Source organism: Syzygium oleosum, unplaced genomic scaffold (genome assembly GCF_021117445.2).
Source record: "Syzygium oleosum isolate NSW1041296 unplaced genomic scaffold, Sole_v2.1 Sole_v2.02, whole genome shotgun sequence".
Taxonomy (NCBI): Eukaryota; Viridiplantae; Streptophyta; class Magnoliopsida; order Myrtales; family Myrtaceae; genus Syzygium; species Syzygium oleosum.
In genome coordinates this window covers 18,966,052-18,984,852 of record NW_026607486.1, presented here as the reverse complement: position 1 = coordinate 18,984,852, position 18,801 = coordinate 18,966,052, and the positions used below count along the sequence as shown (strand labels likewise).

At 38.7% G+C, this 18,801-nt stretch overlaps 2 protein-coding genes and 1 long non-coding RNA gene across 3 annotated transcripts; all 3 read left to right on the top strand.

The window, feature by feature from the left end:
* Nucleotides 1–1,845: 1,845 nt before the first annotated feature.
* Nucleotides 1,846–6,641, top strand: LOC115663465 (glucomannan 4-beta-mannosyltransferase 9-like). The gene is made up of 9 exons (XM_030585466.2): nucleotides 1,846–2,698; nucleotides 2,967–3,065; nucleotides 3,556–3,808; nucleotides 4,290–4,400; nucleotides 4,517–4,653; nucleotides 5,292–5,405; nucleotides 5,497–5,696; nucleotides 5,909–6,100; nucleotides 6,226–6,641. Exons 1-9 carry the CDS (start codon nucleotides 2,384–2,386, stop codon nucleotides 6,386–6,388), a joined length of 1,584 nt encoding a protein of 527 aa, XP_030441326.1. The 5' UTR covers nucleotides 1,846–2,383; the 3' UTR covers nucleotides 6,389–6,641.
* A 604-nt stretch (nucleotides 6,642–7,245) lies between these two features.
* Nucleotides 7,246–8,747, top strand: LOC130137335 (uncharacterized). The gene is made up of 4 exons (XM_056308123.1): nucleotides 7,246–7,264; nucleotides 7,430–7,512; nucleotides 7,895–7,966; nucleotides 8,088–8,747. The coding sequence occupies exons 1-4, from the start codon at nucleotides 7,246–7,248 to the stop codon at nucleotides 8,730–8,732; spliced, it is 819 nt and encodes a 272-aa protein (XP_056164098.1). The 3' UTR covers nucleotides 8,733–8,747.
* An 828-nt stretch (nucleotides 8,748–9,575) lies between these two features.
* LOC130137353 (uncharacterized) lies at nucleotides 9,576–10,210 on the top strand. The gene is made up of 2 exons (XR_008815803.1): nucleotides 9,576–9,642; nucleotides 9,761–10,210. It is a non-coding gene; the product is annotated as an uncharacterized LOC130137353 (long non-coding RNA).
* The last annotated feature ends 8,591 nt before the right edge of the window (nucleotides 10,211–18,801 follow it).

The window sequence follows — 18,801 nt, the reverse complement described above, 5'->3', positions numbered from 1 at the left end:
TATGGGACTTAACAATTCATGTTTGGATAAACTTGGATTAGAAATAGAATAATAATATATTATGATATAGAATTGGATGACCTTAATACAATCATAAAGAAAATTACTTCTTATAGAAAAATCAAATATCGAGTGGTGGTCAAGGAAATTGTAGTTTAGGATGTAGGATTTTAGGATTTGGGGTTAGGGGTTAGGGTTTTAGGATTTCGATTTTGAGGTTTAGGGTTTGGGGTTTTAGATTTTGGATTTTATAATTTAGGGTTTGGGGTTTAGGTTTTAGAGTTTTGGGTTTGGGGTTTTAGGTTTAGCGTTTCGGGATTGGGTTTAGGGTTTGGGTTTAGGGTTTTAGGGATTCGGGTTTTGTGTATTGGGATTTAGGGTATAGGGTTTAGGATTCGGGGTTTTGTGGTTTAACGTTTTAGGATTTACGGTTTGGAATTATGATTTTAGGGTTTAGGTTTTAGGGTTTCGGGTTTGGTGTTTTGGGGTTTAGGATTTGGTGTTTCGGGTTTTGAGTTTGGGATTTTAGGGTTTGGGTTTAGGATTTGGGGTTTAGAAGGTTTAGGGTTTTAGGATTGGGTTTTGGGGTTTGGGTTTTTAGAGTTTAGGGCTTTGGGTTTTTCATTTTAGTGTTATGATTTGAGGGTTTGGGTATTGAGATTTAAGGTTTTGGGGTTTAGGATTTGAGGGTTAAAGTTTAGGATTGTAGGGTTTAGGGCTTTAGGGTTTAGGATTTGGGGTTTTAGGGTTTAGTATGAGAATATATTGTGAAAGAGGGAGAGTTGATCTTGTTTCTTTATTATTTCTTTTTTTGTTTCAGAAACAGAAAAGTAAATTTTTTTTACTTATTTCTGTTCCAAATCTATTCCCTAGTTACTTTTCTGCTCTAGGGAACAAAAAAAACTAACTGACGTTACTAAACGGATTTCTGTTCTTTTTCTATTTCGGGAAACAAAAGAACAGAAATACAGATAAATAGAAACGTTACTAAACAGACCCTAAATTGCCCTATACACAAAAACTCAAGAGTAGACTTTGATCATAGATTTGATGAATCCTGAAGTTTGTCCGACCTAAAGTGTAATCGGGCGGGTTCGGATCCATGTCCCCTTACCTTTTGGCGTGGTCGAAAAATTTCTAAGTCGCGATTGGACTTAGGTAACAAGTTAGGCCTTACCCTTTTCAGCCTTTGTCCATTTGATCAGATTTATTGGAAAGGACGCAACACCCCTTGCGCAACGCGTTGACGATATCATTAGCTATGCTACAAACTACACTCCTCAAAGCCTTCATGCAGCAAGATATGAGCTCGTTTGAGATGCATGAATGAACTCTTTTTCAGCATAAAGAGAGTTGAAAGAAATATCAGCAATGTGCGCTCATTTTGCTCGAATATCAACAACAATAATGCAGAACCAATGACCATACAAGGGCTATTCGCCTACAGTTCCAACCTTCGATCGGCTAGTGATGATGATAATTCGAGTGCCTCACAAGACCGAAAGAGACGGGCAAACTAGCTTGAGTGTTAGTTCTGCACTTCAATAAAGTATTGACCAAATGGAGTCACACCACAAGGGGCTATTCATTAAGGGAAAACAAGGCGTTAACGTCTCCGAACTCTCGCTTTATTTTTTCAAGGAAGCAGATTCCTTGGTGAGAAAGGAAAAAGAAGAAAATTGCTGGCTTTGTCTGACAGCAATCTCCTCTCTTTCGGATCCACAGTCTCTGTCTACATTAACTCCATTCTTCTCTCAGCTCTGAGGAGTTCTTATTTATGTATGCTCCCTCCATTTCTCTCCATAGCTTCAGGTAACATATATATATATATATATATATATATATATATATATATATATATAGAGAGAGAGAGAGAGAGAGAGAGAGAGAGAGAGAGAGAGAGGAAGAAACACTCTCTAATTTGGGTGATGCCAAAAGCCCATTGACATCATCCAATACCTCTCCTCTCTCTGGATCTTAAGTTGGGTTTTTGCTCTAGTGAGTGTTGTTGCGATCAGAGCTCGCGTGGGTCTCAACCTTTTATTTTTTTGGCAATCTTGTGTTATCATGCAAAATTCACGTACACTTTTTCTATAAGGGCTTGCATTTGCTTTCTTTGCCTTTTGTTCTCGCTTATTCCACTCACTCTACTAGTCCAGCTTTTGCCCATTTGTCCAAACGTAACTCAGAAGCAAAAATCACTCCAACTTCACCACCACAAAGCCAAAAAAAGGAGGACAAAATCGAAAAACAGCAACGTTTTGGGGTATAGAATCCAGCACTTTATTATATAAGTGCTGACATACTTCACCATTCTCTTTGTCCATCAAATTGTATCCCGCTTCTTCGTGCTCTGTCCCCCGAGCAGCTTATATATATTGCGATGGACCGCCTCTCATCGACGCCGATATTTTCGGTCCCGGACAACATCTTGGGCCGAATCAGGCTGGTCTGGCAACAGACTAGAGAACCTCTGATAGTTCCATTGCTGAAGGTCTTGGTGGCGGTGTGCTTGGTGATGTCCACAATGCTGTTTGTGGAGAGGGTTTACATGGGGATCGTTATCTTCTTCATCAAGCTGCTTCGGCGGCGACCCGAGAAGCAGTACAAGTGGGAGGCGATGGGGGACGACATCGAGGCTGGGAGCTCAGCTTATCCCATGGTGCTAGTGCAAATCCCCATGTACAACGAGAAAGAGGTATACGACAAATTCCTTTTCTTTGGATCTCTTTATTTACTTCTTGTAAAGATTCAACCTTTCCTCATTAGTCTTCTGATGTGTGTTAATAAAGAGACGTTCTTTTTCATGCAAATTTAAGGCGTTGAAGCCTTTTCGCTACTTTCCAATCTCTCCATGCATACACGGTTAATGCTTTTCTGCAAAAATTAATTAAGGGCATGTAGAGGTTATTAGTGTCTAATTTAAATGGTTTTCTTTAATGATTAATAGTTGGTTTTCTTGGCAGGTTTACCAGCTATCCATTGGAGCTGCATGCGGGCTTTCGTGGCCGGGTGATCGGATCATAATACAAGTTCTTGACGATTCGACGGACCCGGCTATTAAGGTTCTGCTAGGCTAATAGGCAACTCATTCTTGTGTCAACTTCTGTTCTTGTTTTCTTTGGGTCTATTCGAGCATGATGTTGACCAGTTATACTACATGAACGTTCACAAGAAGGCTTAAGAGACTCGACAAAACACGTGTCATTCATATGGCCCTGGTCCTTCCTTCTGATGGATTCCACATTTACCTCAAAATTGCTCTTTCTAGCTCTAATTAGCAGTCAAGTCCCTATCCCCAAGCATTGGCCTGGTAAAAAAAGAGTCATATTGTTACAAGTGAATATGCTTAATTTTCCACGGTTCAAAGAGATGAAAGATCATTGAGTTTCTTTCCCCTGTTGATCCTGCATGGTCCCCATAAAGTTGTTCTGAATTAGATCATGAAAAAACTATTGTTGATCTACTTCGCCAAAAGCAAAATTACCCATTTCCCGTTTCATTGACATGTAAATTTTGTTTTTCGCCTTTTTGGTTGAACTGAATATTGTGCAGGAGCTAAAGAAACTAGAGTGCCAAAGATGGGCGAGCAAAGGCATCAACATAAAGTATGAGATTCGAGACAACAGGAAAGGTTACAAAGCCGGGGCACTCAGAGAAGGCATGAAGCACGGCTATGTCAAGCAATGCGACTATGTAGCCATCTTCGATGCCGATTTCCAACCCGAGCCTGATTTTCTGTGCCGGACCATACCTTTCTTAGTCCACAACCCCGAAATCGGGCTCGTCCAAGCTCGGTGGAAGTTTGGTAAGTTACACATATTCTCCTCTTTCTTGATGCCTCTTGCCCATGGATGCCTATGTATGTATATGAATGTAGTTGGTGACTTACGTAGCCATCATCACTCATTAGTAATCGAAGAAGAGATAGTTTATGTAAAAGTGACCTTTGAAGCAAATATGGTCAATAACAAGAAAAAGTAGATATTTAACACAGCATGACTGAGAAGTTGTTCATCTAGATAAAGCTTTGCAGCAGGGATAGACCAATAGTAGAGGAATTGAGAAGAATAGCCTTGAGTTAACAGATCTCTCGCCATTATGCTGCAATAAAATCGATTTTCGCCACTTCTCATTTCACTGCTTTACAGCTGACAGTGCTCTCTCTTCCTCTAAAAGAACTTTACGCTCCATAGCGACAATGGCTATTACATTACATGAATACATTTATCCAACTCTGGAACATTTGATAGTCTCGTAGGACAACATTTTTCTTGATGGTGTTGCAGTGAATTCTGATGAATGCTTAATGACGAGGATGCAAGAAATGTCACTAGACTACCATTTCACTGTGGAACAGGAAGTGGGCTCTGCAACCTACGCCTTCTTCGGCTTCAACGGTTAGTTCATCATTTTTTTGTTAGCATTATGTTACCTCTATTAGACATGTATGGCGATATTGTCGTTTCGTATCGTTGCCTAAGTTTCAAGATGTTTGACCGCGCGATTAATCCAGGGACAGCGGGTGTGTGGAGGATCTCTGCTCTGAATGAGGCCGGAGGATGGAAAGACCGAACGACCGTTGAGGACATGGATTTGGCTGTGCGGGCTAGTCTCAAAGGATGGAAATTCGTCTATGTCAGTGACCTCAAGGTGCCATTTCGCCTGTAATTAAGCATCCATTGGGGAGATCATCTAGAAAAGTTTTAGCGGACAAGTAAAAAGGGACAGTCAGTACAATTAGTATAACTGAACGTAACAAAAGTTCTCAGTATAGATTTACCAAAATGGAGCTAGAAGAGTAAGGTTTCTCATTTGGGGAAGTGAAAAGTAGTGGAGGAGTGACTAGCCATGAATGGGATTTATCAATGCAACCCAATTTGCCAAGAAAGCCACATTGAAATTGGAGAAGTTCCTGTATATTGGCACAAGAAAAGCAGGGGAGAGCAATGATTTCAAATTGTCCATCTGGTGGTTGTCACTGCACTCTATGCTGGGCCACAATGAGTGACCTGGTCACTCACTGCTCGAACAAGCAAACCATATGCATCTGGGGAGTGTTTTCCAAGCATATTTTATTACTGTCACAACATAAACCGTGTGCATCTATTACACTCTCTTTTGCTGTCCTTTTTTGGACCACACTGTTCTATCTACATCTATCATTCAATTATTCCCATATAAGGAACTTCAACCAGGTTCATTTACAGTTGATTTGGTCGCAAGTCATCCGCTAATTTTGTCTTAAGTTCACCACAAGATTGTTATCATAGTTTATTATTTGACTGCAGGTGAAGAGTGAATTGCCAAGTACGTTCAGGGCATACCGCTACCAGCAGCATCGGTGGTCTAGTGGCCCCGCCAATCTCTTCCGGAAAATGGCGGTGGAAATCCTCAGGAACAAGGTTAAATTTTACACACCCGTAATCTTTTGATCCAAGGGTATGAGTTGACTTAATAAGACTTACTGTTTTTTTTTCTTTTATGCTTTCGCAGAAAGTCTCCATGTGGAAGAAGTTCTACGCGATATACAGCTTTTTCTTCGTCCGGAAGATCGTGGCCCACATCGTCACGTTCGGGTTCTATTGCATCGTCATGCCGGCGACTGTGCTGGTTCCAGAAGTAGAAGTCCCCAAATGGGGCGCTGTCTATATCCCCTGCACTGTCACTCTCCTCAATTCAGTTGGTACTCCAAGGTCACTTCTACCCGCACAGCCCTTCATTGATTTCGCGCATCATTACTAGATCCAAGCTCAATGAAACCATCTGACAACTATGATGCTAAAGGCTGTGAAAAACATCCTGCGGTCTACTTCTCGGCCCTTTACATCAGCACATGATCGATAATTCCATCAATCAGAGAATTCGAGTTCGAGAACATGATGGGGTGTGCACAATATGTTGGCAGGTCACTCCATCTGCTGGTGTTCTGGGTCCTGTTCGAGAATGTGATGGCGCTGCACCGGACCAAGGCGACCTTCATTGGGCTGCTGGAGGCGGGTCGAGTGAACGAGTGGGTCGTCACCCAGAAACTAGGCGACGCCCTCAAGACGAAGCCGGGCAACGCTCACAGAAGGCTTCGCATTTGGATCGGACAAAGGTGACAGCTTCCACTAGCCAATATCACACCCCAAGAGCCAAAACCCGTTCATATACATCAGTACATGTTTGATTAACATCTGATTCATTATATCCATTTCATACCTTGTTCTTGGTCCTGAACAGAGTCCATGTGGTGGAGCTCTGCGTTGGAGCCTATCTCTTCATCTGTGGATGCTACGACTTGGCTCACGGCAAGAACCGCTACTTCGCCTACCTCTTCCTTCAGTCCTTCGCCTTCTTTGTTGCTGGGATTGGCTATGTGGGCACGTTCGTTCCCATCTCTTAGCCTTAGCACACAGATTAAAAATAAAATATATAAAAAAAGATACCATCATCATCATCATCATCATAATAATTATTATTATTCATTTGGAGGGGCTTTTGCTCTCAGAATTGTTGTATTCTGATGTGATTAATACGAGGAACACTTCGATTCCATTCTCTGTGTAGAGCACAAGGATGCTGCTATTGTGCTCTGTTATTGTACCGTTACTTCTGCAGAAATCATGTACGAGTCTAGTCAAACGCTTTTGGCTCAAGTCATCTGTTGCCGTCGATTCATTCAAACCACTTGAGTTCATGTTTTCGTCACATTTGATCGGTTTCTGTCGAATTGCCTGTGCCGCAAGTATTGGTGTGCAATTCTAATGTGATTAGCCGATCTCGTATTAACAACACAAAAGTACGTATTTATAGAAAAGCAAGCTAATTCAAAAGCATAGAATTAATGAGCAAAACAAAAAATGTAGAGGATTTATATGGTGTCACCGAAATTAATTTTCCTAATCATGATCAATTGATTAATCTCAGAAACTAAGATGCATTTTTCAACGTGGAAAAAGTTACTATATTATTGGGGATTACATAAATCCAGAGTTTTCTGAATAGATTCACTTTTTAATGTCATAATCTTGACTTAATTGATTGCCCGAGAGTTATGGTACGGGAAATTTAAATCAAGCGAGTTGCCATCTCTTCGAGCAACGCTTAGTCGAATTGACCTCGTGAATTAGGCTTAATAGATTGTCAAGTCAGAATGCGAATAGGTCGCGTTGCATATTAAAATCGCCGATCAACTCAAGTCGGTCCAACTTGAAAATCAAATCTTACTTGATGCGACACTAAGCCAAGCTAATACGTAGCATGCCTCATTTAAATTCCGGTTAATCATCAAATTAAATATTTTTTTAGACCAAAAAAAAATTTAAATATTTTAACTCCTAATTTTTTATAATCAAAAGTCACAAAAATCAATCCCAATTTCTCAAACCGACTAGCGAACATTCCGAGCATCGAAACGCAGATTTGGCTCTTGCGTTTTTGGCAGAGAGAACGCGCGGCTCTCCGGCGCTTACTTCTCCGGTTTCGCCGCCGCTTCCGCTTCGACGTGCAGTTTCGCGGAGGGTCCAGGTATTCGATTCGATCACTCTGGCTTCCGCTTCCTCTTCCTCGTCCCCCTGTTCTGATTTTCTGGCGAGATTGAGCTCGGGGACAGTTTCGCATTGAATGCGATTGGGGCTTGAATTGATGGAAGCTCGATAAGGGGCGACGCGTGGTGCTCTAGGGTTCGTGTGGTTTTGATTGCGTTTCCTCAATCTTTTGCCCTTTTTGCTGCTGATCCTTGTGAATTTGGAAATTTCAAATGGAGCGATGTGCTTTTCGTGTGTGTCCGTTTCGATTGTTTTTCAGTATTTGGAATGCTTGATCTTCAGTGCAGCGGATGAACGGAAAAAAGAACGGTGTATGATGTCTGACAAGCGCGATTTTTTCATGATTTTTTAGACGAATTTAGTGCCGCGGGAGGAGTGAAGTGGGAACGATTCTTTCCGGAGTCAAATTCATTCCTCGTGACCAGATTGATGAGGTCTTGCCTCTCTATCCTTTCGTTTTTCTTATTCTTAAATTTTGAGTTTCGGTGTTTTGTGTCGAGAAGGAGACTGATTGCTTGCCGTTGTCCTCTGTTTTTATCGGCATTTTCGTACCAGAGACAGGGTGAAAGCTCGGATTCTGCAGCAGAGGGCCGGAGGAGATCCGGCGGTAGGAAGGAAAAATACAGTAGAAAGAAGAAAGGTTCTAGATACGAGAGTTCAGATGATGAGGAGCTCCAGCAAATAAGGAAGGCGCCTAGGAGGAAGAAGTGGTACTCCTCTGAGGAGTATTCGTCTTCTGGTTCAAGTGGAAGCGGCGATGACGACTCCCCGCGAGACGAAAGAAGGCGTCGTCATGACCGTAAAAAGAAGAAGAAGAAGATTGATGCTAAAGAATCGGATGGTGGGTCTAAGAGCAGGAAGAGGAAAAGCAAAAGTGGTAGGAAGACTTATGAGGATTTTTCTTCTTCTTCAGGTTCTGAAAAATCCGATAGCTTTGACGGTGATGCTAGGAAAGAGAAACATCGGAAAGGTAGTAAGAAAGATGGACAGAAAAAGGGGAAGGAAGGAGCTGAGCAGAACGCAGTCGAGGGTGATTTTGATGACCAGAAAATTGTGAGGAGAGAAATGGGGTTAGAATGGATGCTGAGGCCTGAACAGAAGACTGAGAGAAGCCCACCAATAACTGTTGATATAGAGCCGTTGGAAACTGCGAATGAAGAGGTACCTAAAACACATTATATCCTCTTCTACATCTTTTAAGAAAAGATCATTCTAAACTTTCTATTGAGATGCCGAATAGATCCACTTGGCTGTCTAAATTAAGAGATAGGGTGGGGTTGCCTCATGTGTAGAATTTAGCTAACTGCATTTTTTACCATAACATTGCAGCGTTTGAAGTCACTGTTTTCTTCAAAGTGACCATAATCCATATTTGGCATCTCTTAAACACTGCCCTTAACATGTAATGCTCGGTTTACATGTGAAACATTGGATGTGATGGGCACCACATCCAACAGATAACTGGAGTCTAGAGCACAATACCTCGAAAATTGATAGAATAACAATTTGACGGGGTAAAAAGAATTGAATTCTTGCTTGTGCTCTGTTACCATGAACCTGTGCTTCGATACCTTTTGATTTTTACCGTTTTCCAAATTTATGCTAGGAAATGGGCCACAGTGTCTATCCAGCCTAACTATTTACAATTTCTGCCCTTTGTAATTCTATGGCTTTTGGTTTGTCTTGATGAGGGTGGAAAATGACTTGATCATGAGAAGTTCTTTGTAAGTGAGAATCATCAATTGGCTGGGTATAAGAATTTCAGTTTAATTTTGGAATGAGCTTCGGTTCATTCTACGAGCAAAATATGTATACTTGAAACTATATTGAACATTCACTAGTGGGGGATGGTCCAGCATGTTGCGTTGCCTTCCTATTATTTTGCTGTCCTCTATCATTTTGGAAGATGGTTTTTTGTTCTGATATTTGGGTGTTTTATAGATTGCAATTATGCAATCGCTCTATTTATTTTTGAGTTGGTCGTTCATTTAGATTCAATTCATTTTGGTATGAGTTTGTTGGTGTGCCCAGAATGCTTCTCTGGGCTGCTGTGGTTTCAAGATGGAGACTAATTATCACCTATGGTTGTTGTCTTTGGACTACTGATGTCGTAAGACTCACTTGCTTTTGGAAATCTGTCTGTTGCTTGTTTTTTGCCCAGAAAGTTCTTCTCTCCCTGACGTGATGAACATCGATATAAATTACAGACTTCATTTGCTGATCTACAGGTTGTTGAACAAAAACCTTTGAGAAGGAATTGTTTCCATCACTGCAGATAACCAGAAGTGGGAGTTGTCATTCGCTTTAGAATGTTGATTACGTAGAATGTGTAGCGCCATTTGGTTGTGGGGAGATGAGTGGCTAGTGTCAAGCACACTTATAGGGAGGTCAGCAAATGCAAATTAACAGATGGTATTCCCTACTGGGTAATGTTGAGCGCCCATTTGGAAAAACGAAAGCACTGTCCAGGGTTAGAACTTCACTCGGCAATCTACGTGAGAAAGAATTCTTGGATATTGAACAAGATGCAGGTAAGACGCAAATTGATTTACTTTGATGGTTTCCTTCCAGAAGTGATGCAGAATTTGTGTCTGCTTGGTCGTATTAATCCAAAAAGTCACTGGAGTTATGGAAGTTAAATGGGGCAGTTGCTGTTCAATTGAAAATGGAGCTTCAAATGTTGGGAGAACACCTTTCTTGTTACAGTATATACTTGGGACATTTGGAAGGAAAAGATGCAGTGGAGCTTTTGAGGATGTTGAAGGCCCCTCTTAATGTCTTTAAATTATGGGGGGATTGTCCAGCGGTGTCGAAGCTTCATCTCCGATGTACAGCCTTCCTACCATGTTGGAGAAATCGTTGTTGGAACATCATACTCCTATGTCGCATGCAGTCATGTTGAAGAATATGTTGCTGTTTAGGTACGGAAAAAGAAAATGTTTTGGTGGCTTGAACATCCGGGCCATTATTTGTGGATTTCTAGTCATAACGATCCGAATAGATACCTATATATATATATATATTAAGAAGAAATGTCCGAGTAGAAAGTAGTCTTTTGCAATGAATTTATTAAGAAGATCCGAGTCTTCCTCTAGTTCTTTATCACAAATGTCCTCAGATCAAGGACCAGTAAATAGAGAAGAAATTAGTATAGAAGATTTTAATAAATCCATTGAGAACTGGATAATTCCAAAGATCAAACTTAATCAAATTTATGAGCATTCGAAGTTTAAAATTTTTGGACTCAATGATTATATCATTGTTACCGAAGAAAGAGATGTACAACTTTCTAATTCTTTTGATTCAATACAACTTTTGAATAAAGATTCTATAAAGAAACATTTCCAAAAATGGAATTATATGCATATAGGATTAGTACAAGTTGGTGCTAAACCACTTACTAAAGAAGGTTTAGATACTTCTTTACTCCTTGTTTTGAGAGATGCGAGACTTTTAAAATATGATGAATCCATTCTTGGAGCTGTTGAAACAAGTCTTTGCAGCGGACCAATTCACTTTGATAGTCATCCTGGTCTTACCGTTTCTTTTAAAGACAAAAATATTTTAAAATCTCTGACTCTTTAAATAAAAACTCATAATTACTCTATTGCTAAAGGTTCTATCCCCATAGCCCTTATTTACAGAGTTTATTACAAAGTAATGAATTCTGCTTTTGGTAGTAAAGCTTTTAAACTAAATTCCAATAGAGAAACTCTTCTTTTACAAACAGATATTTCTAAAACAAATATTACCATTCCCATGACCATTCCTTGGAATCAAATAACCCTTCCTGATCAGTGGGAATTAGAAAACCGAATTCCCCAACAAATCATTCAAAATTCTGATCCTACTAATATTATTCAACATCCTGAAGGAAAAGTAACTATACAATTTTTCAGAAGATCTGTTGATATTCCTAGAAGGTCTTGTGACATCAAATCAATTCCTTCTTGGCATTCCATTTCTTCTCGAAGATCTATAGACACTGTTCCTAACATTCCTTTGAATAATCCTGAGGAAGCATCTGCAAGTGCTCCTTCTCTTCCAAATATCAGTGGTATAGATAACAGGTTCGGAATCTCCAGGCCAGTTTATCAACATACCCCTGACTTCCCTGATCCAACTTCTTCTGAAATGGAAGATCCTGAAATCAATGTTTTAGAATTAGTTTTTGAACAAGAAAAAATAATTTTAAATCAAAAATTTAATTCTTCTGAAAACAAACAGATCAGAGAATGGCTCTTTGAGAATTTTCAAACACAAGCACTCGAAATCAAAAAAGAGTATTATGATTACATGTACCAACATGAAATCCAAATATTCTTCTTTGATTGGTTTGAAAACAAATTTTTAGAAGAAAAACAGATTTTTGTTCTAGACCAATTTTATAAATGGAAATTAGACAATGATCAAGTCATTGAGTCTAATCATCCTCCTCTTAGAAAAATAAAATTTGAACACCGAGAAACTAAAATAATAGCTTCTCCTTTTAAAACAGCTTCTAAAATAGATGGCATAGGAATCAAGAAAATTGTTGAACAAAACAACTTTTCAAACCAACATCTTCATACTAGATCGATTAGAAAATTTTACCCAAAATAGCTTTTCATCATCTTCTATATTAACCCCTAAAAGGGATTTAAAACCACCATTCTTTAAAAATTTTGAACTTCCAAAAAATCCCAGCCTTGAATTTGCTAAAGCTTTAGAAGACAGAAGAAAACTCCTCAAAGGAAAAGCAGTTTTAATTCCTAAAAATCCTTTGATTTTAGATACTCCTTTAATTCAAAACCTGAGTGTCAAAGATACTCCTGATCGTATTGAACCTTCCAATCAAATTAATCTTTTAGATAAATCTGATACCGAATCAATTCCTGAAATCAATCGTATTACTTGGAAAGATCCTCAAAAATTATATTATTCTCATGCTACTCCTCCTGATATTCTCACAGAAGAAACTTTTTCTAAAACCCAAAATAAATATTCTTCTGGTGCAATTTATGAATGGAATATAGATGGTGTTTCTGAACAAAACCTCATAAATGTTCTGACTCAAATGATTATGCTTGCTAATACTTATAAAACCATTCCAGACACTTCTGATCATTCTGTTGCCTATCTTTTAATAGCCGGATTTACTGGCCAGCTCAAAGGATGGTGGGATAACTACCTGAATGATGAGCAAAGATCCCAAATTTTAAATGCTTATAAACTTGACCCTTTTGGCCAAAATATAATAGATGAAAATGACCAGCCCATTCAAAATGCTGTTAATACTTTAATATTCTTTATATCTCAACATTTTCTAGGAGATTCTTCTCATATTCTTGATAAAAACCAAGATCTTTTATCCAATATGAAATGTAGATCTTTAGGAGAATTTAGGGAATATAAAGAAATATTTTTACAAAGAGTTTTCCAAAGAACATATTGTAATCAACCATTTTGGAAAGAAAAATTTCTTGCTGGTTTACCAAAACTCATAGGAGAACAAGTTCGTAATAAGATAAGAGAAGAATATGGAAACCAAATTCCATATGACCATCTTTCTTACGGTGAATTAACCTCTTATGTTTATAAAATAGGAACACAAATGTGTACCAATATACGTCTTCAAAAACAGATCAAAAAGGAACAAAAACTTTCTAAAAAAGGATTAAGAGATTTTTGTGCCCAATATGATTCATCTTTTGAATCTTTTGCAAAATTCAAATGTTCAGGGAAATGTTCTCCCAATCAAAAAGACCACAAAAGATCCTATAAGAAACCTTATAAAAAGAAATTTGATAGAAAGTTTTCCAAGAAAAAGGAAAATGATAGTTTTGATAAAACCAAAAAACCCAAAAAGAGTTTTAAAAACATTACTTGCTATAATTGTGGCAAGAAAGGCCATACTTCTAAATTTTGTAAACTTAGCAAAAAGGTAAACGAGTTAGGTTTGGACGAAGAAACTATTAATCAACTCAACCAAATAATGGCTGAGACTGACAGTAGTTCTTCTGATGAATCTAGTTTTGAAAAGGGTCTTCAAATTTGTGATTTAGAAACCTCTTCATCATCGACTTCAGAAAGTGAAGATGAAGAAGCCACCAATTTTGAAATAAATGTCTTAACAAAAAAAGAAGAAATTCTTTTGCAAACGATTGATCAAATCACTGATCCAGAAACAAAAATAAAATATTTAAATAATTTCCAAAGTTCTAAGCCAGTTTTCCATTCTGATAATCCTTATAATATTTCTACCATACTGTTGACACCTAATTTTGCCCAACTCGTTAAACTAATGCTTAAATGGTAAATGGGCCAAATTAGTGCAAAAGAGAGATAAAACTAAAAATATATGTATAATAAAATATATATCGGACCAATTTAGCGAGGCCCATCAACCTTAGCCCCTTTCCTCTAGTTTTCGCTTGGGCATAACCGTTTTGTTCATTTCTGGGCTTTTCCTCCCTTTCTTTTCCCTTTTATTCAGCCCACGCCCACCTACGGATCACCCCTTCCTTTTTATTTTCGGCCCACCTTCCCTTCCTCTTTATTTTTGGCCCGGTCCTCTTCATTGCTGTTTGTCTTCCTCACGCTTGTGAAAAAAGACGAAAAGGGGGGGACGGGGGGGGGGGGGGGGACCACAGGGAAGCGCAGGTACAAGAGCAGAGGAGCGATGCTCTGGCAGGGGGAACGGAACGTCGACGCGCAGTGCAGAAGCCGCGCGACGCCGGGGGAGTAGAGGTCAGAGGTGTAGCCGTGGTCCTCGGGCTATCCTCTCCTTTCTCGGCATTAAAAGGGGGGCAACAGAAATCATGAAAAAGAGAAGAAGAAACAGAGCGGGAGAGGTGAAGCCAAGAGAGAACGAAGAGAGAAAATGGAGGATTGAGGGGTTGGAGGAGAGTGTTCCGGCCCCCTTGATCGGCAAGGAGGTGGCCGGGCGAATCTCTTCCCCCTCTCCACCGTGCGCTTAAGCCCGGAGATACCGACTGAGGGAGCTTGAACAAGAAATACAAAGCTTTGGGGGGACTGGAAAAGGGGGAACAAAGGGCAGATACGAAAGGAGAAAACTTGGTTCGTGCCACGGTCGTCCACCCTAGTCGTTGACGGTCCCTTTGAGCCTCCGGTCACCGCTCTTCAGCTCGGTTATTCACGAAACAGGTAACTCGCCGTTGCATATTTTGCTCTGTTTTAGCGCCCCCCCTCCCCTGCCTCTCGGGTGCCGGGCACACTGAGTCCATTCGGTGGTCGCCCGGCCCCGTGAGGGATGCTTGTGTTCGTTTGACACTCAAGGAAGTTTTTTTAAACATTTCACACCGAGGGTAGGCCCCGAGCTTTGCTAAACTCAAGCTCGTTTCTGCATTTTTCAAACGCTCCTCACATATTCAATGAAATGTCCCAACGAAACAGCATAAACTTGGAGCCTCGAATCCGACCATGTCGACTTTTGACACCTTTTTTCGCAAACTGAAACACGTCTGTAGCAGGATACGCCTTCTAGACCTTCAAACATCACCCGTAAACCGAACACCGCCTTGAAACCTCGACCTAAATCCCGTATCCAGACCCTCGCGCACCCCCTGTTTGACAAAAGGCCCGAGTGAGAGTCGAGATTATCACCATCAAAACTTGTTCCTGTTATCTTCGTTTCACCATTTGGTTGTGCTCAGATCTGTATCTCATGACTAACTTGATATTTTCTTTCGTTTTTATGCCATGTTTCGCACGTCATTTGGGTTGACCGCGAGTACACGTGTCCCGCCGGAGAATCCTTTCCCCATCCGAGAGGCCCGCGGCTTCAGGCCGCCCCTGTTAGTTCACTATCTCGGTTTCTTATCTTGTGCGTTTGTTTGTTGAGATTTAGCGCGTCATCTTTGGGGGCTGAAAGTTGGATTACCGGAAAGTGAACTCGTCGCCGATGGCGGATTGCGGCTGTTTCTTTAAGCGGCTGATGTGGTTGTCGGAGAGTTGGCCGTCGGCGACGGCGTAAGGCCAGCGGCCGTCGTCGGCGTTGGCAGCCCAAGCCGACGGTCGGCAGCGGGCGTTCCCGGCGAAACCCCGGCCTGGCTTCGGTGAGGAAGGCGTGAAGAAGGAAGTCCCAGAGAAGCATTCTGGGCAGAGGGGCACGAAGGGGATGAAGAAGAGAAAAAAATAGAAAAAGAAATATAAACAAAAAAAAAAGAGAAAAGAAAAGGAAAAGAGAGAAAAAAGAAAAAAAAATAGAATAGAAAATCAAAATTTGAAAACTCGGGCGGGTCGGTAACCCGAGTCAAGCAGTCGGGCGGATTGGGTCAGGGGACCCGGTCCGGAATCTTTATTTTATTAATAAAAATTTTCAGAAATTCAAAAATTCGAAAAAATATTTAAAAAATTAAAAAATTAAAAATTCCAAAAAAATTCGAAAATGTTTAAAAATCCCAAAAAAATTAATTAAATAAAAAATATTAAAAAATTCAGAAAATTCAAAAAAAATTAAAAAAATCAGAAAAATTAGGAAAATTTCCAAAAAATCAGAAAATTAGGAAATGTTCAGAAATCAGTTTTTGGCTTAATTTCACTAGATTTTAGGTTAAAAAACTCAAAAAAAAAAAATGAGAAAAACCCTTTAAAAAATTTCCCAAAATCGGATAAGCCATTAGGGCAGCTTTTGATTGCCTTTTCCTATTTAGAGACGATACTAGGTCGCTGGTTATTTATTTTCTTTATGATTATCTGGTTGCGCATTTTTGATATATTGATTGTTGTTTTCTATTTTTAGAACGGTTAGGCGGAATCTTAGCTTTTTCGATAGGCTGCCCGGTACGTTAGTTTGCGAAAATTCAAGTTTAGGTACCGAAATGGCACTAGTTAGATCGCTAGTGTAATCAAGTCCCCGAATTTTGGAATCTCTGATTTTTGCACGTATCGAGATTATACTCCCGCGTCTCGATCAGGGTTTCTAGCTAACCCTTGATCATGGCTAGTGGCGACTCCAATCAAATGCTTAAATTAGACAATTCTCGTCGCGCGAGATATGAGGCTTGGGAGTGCCTCGGTCATTGAATTAATGAACCATTTGGTTCACCCTTCAAACGAACCAATCGTTGTTCATATCCATCAACAAATACTTCATGGCCTAAACCCGATCTTTGGCGGGGTAGGTCGCGACACATACTTAGTAAGGAAAAGAAAGCAAGTTTTAAACCTATTTCTATAAGTGATCTTAATCATGAAATCAATAAACAAAGCAAGAAATCCAAAATCTCAAAGTTGCTAAGATAATCATGCAACGAGATATTTTATATATCAAAATGAAAACTCTAAGAGGAAAACAAAAGGAAGAAGATTTTGAGGAAAATGAAAATTCTGAACTCCCTTCTCATTCTAATACAAACTTCCTTTTAATGCTTTCTGAAATAACAACCAGAAAATGGATTATCAATATTACTATAAAAGTCCATAATGAATTTATTTTGAAAACAACAGCCCTTTTTGACACTGGTGCAGATCTCAATTGTATAAGAGAAGGTCTTATACCAACCAAATATTTTGAAAAAACTTCCAGTCCCTCAAATCAACATCCAGGAATAAGCTAAACATAAGCTTTAAAATTCCTGAAGCAAAAGTTGTAAAAGACCAAATTTTTTATAAGACTCCTTTTCTTCTTGTTAAAAACATCAAACAGAATGTTATTCTAGGATCACCTTTTATTATTTTAATTCAACCTTTTAAAGTTTCTGAAAAAGGAATTGAAATAGAAACATTAGGGAAAAAGATATGTTTTAATTTCATTTCAAAACCCCAAACCAGAAATTTAAATACTCTTCAAAAACATTCTATTTCTGAAATTAATTGTATCATTCAAGACAAAAGAAACTCATCTTCAATTTCTTAAAGAAGATCTTGAATACAAAAAGATTGACAAAAATCTTTCTGAAACAAGTCTTCATAAAAAAATTTCCAGTCTTGAAAAACAAATCAAAGATTCCATATATTCAAATATTCCAAATGCTTTTTGGTCTAGAAAATCTCATATAGTTGATTTACCTTATGAATCAGGATTTTCAGAAAACGATATTCCTATTAAAGCTAGACCTTCTCAAATGAATCACGAAGTTCTAAATTTCTGTCAAAAAGAAATACAAGAACTTCTTGAGAAGAAGCTTATTAGGAAAAGCCAATCTCCTTGGAGTTGCTTAGCTTTCTATGTCAACAAAAATGCTGAACTAGAAAGAGGAGTTCCAAGATTGGTAATAAATTACAAACCTTTAAATATAGCTTTAAAATGGATAAGATACCTAATACCTAATAAGAAAGATTTGTTGAATAGACTTCATGATGCAAAAATATTTTTCGAAATTTGATATGAAATCAGGCTTCTGGCAAATCCAAATTAGTGAAAAGGATAGGTATAAAACAGCTTTTACTATTCCTTTTGGCCAATATGAATGGAATGTCATGCCTTTTGGATTAAAAAATACCCCTTCTGAATTCCAAAGAATAATGAATGACATTTTTAACTCTTGTTCTGATTACATTATAGTTTACATAGATGATGTTTTGATATTTTCTACATCCATAGAAAAACATTTTAAACATATCAATCATTTTATCAATATTGTAAAAAAGAATGGTTTAGTACTAAAATATCCCTTTTCAAAATAAAGATACGTTTCCTAGGACATTACATTCATCTAAGAACCATCATACCCATCGAAAGGTCGATAATATTTTCTGAAAAATTTCCTAATGAAATTAGAGACAAAATCCAATTACAAAAATTTCTTGGAAGTTTGAATTACATTATTGAATTTTTCCCTCGAATCAACATAATTTGCAAACCACTCCACCAGAGGCTTAAAAAAGATCCTCCACCTTGGACTCAGGTTCACACTGATATTGTAAAACAAATCAAGCGCACTATCAAGGAAATTCCTTGTTTACATCTTGCTGATCCTTTTGCTTACAAAATTGTTGAAACTGATGCTTCTGACATTGGTTATGGAGGAATTCTTAAACAATCCAAAGAAAATAAAGAACAGATTGTTCAATTTGTCTCCAAACATTGGAATGATTGCCAAAAGAATTACTCCACCATTAAAAAAGAAATTCTTGCTATTGTAATTTCTATTTCTAAGTTTCAAGGAGATCTTTTAAATCAAAAGTTTTTACTAAGAATTGATTGCAAATCTGCAAAAGATGTTTTGCAAAAAGATGTCCAAAACATTGCTTCTAAATAAATCTTTGCTAGGTGGCAAGCGATTCTATCTGTTTTTTATTTTGATATAGAATTTGTAAATGATTC

Bases quoted from the DNA above. Each gene is read 5' to 3' on its own strand.
- LOC115663465 (XM_030585466.2), top strand. From the start codon at position 2,384: ATGGACCGCCTCTCATCGACGCCGATATTTTCGGTCCCGGACAACATC. The intron at 2,699-2,966 runs GTATACGACAAA...TTTTCTTGGCAG, and splicing joins CCATGTACAACGAGAAAGAG to GTTTACCAGCTATCCATTGG. The intron at 6,101-6,225 runs GTGACAGCTTCC...GGTCCTGAACAG, and splicing joins CGCATTTGGATCGGACAAAG to AGTCCATGTGGTGGAGCTCT.
- LOC130137335 (XM_056308123.1), top strand. The intron at 7,513-7,894 runs GTATTCGATTCG...AGACGAATTTAG, and splicing joins CAGTTTCGCGGAGGGTCCAG to TGCCGCGGGAGGAGTGAAGT. The intron at 7,967-8,087 runs GTCTTGCCTCTC...TTTTCGTACCAG, and splicing joins CTCGTGACCAGATTGATGAG to AGACAGGGTGAAAGCTCGGA.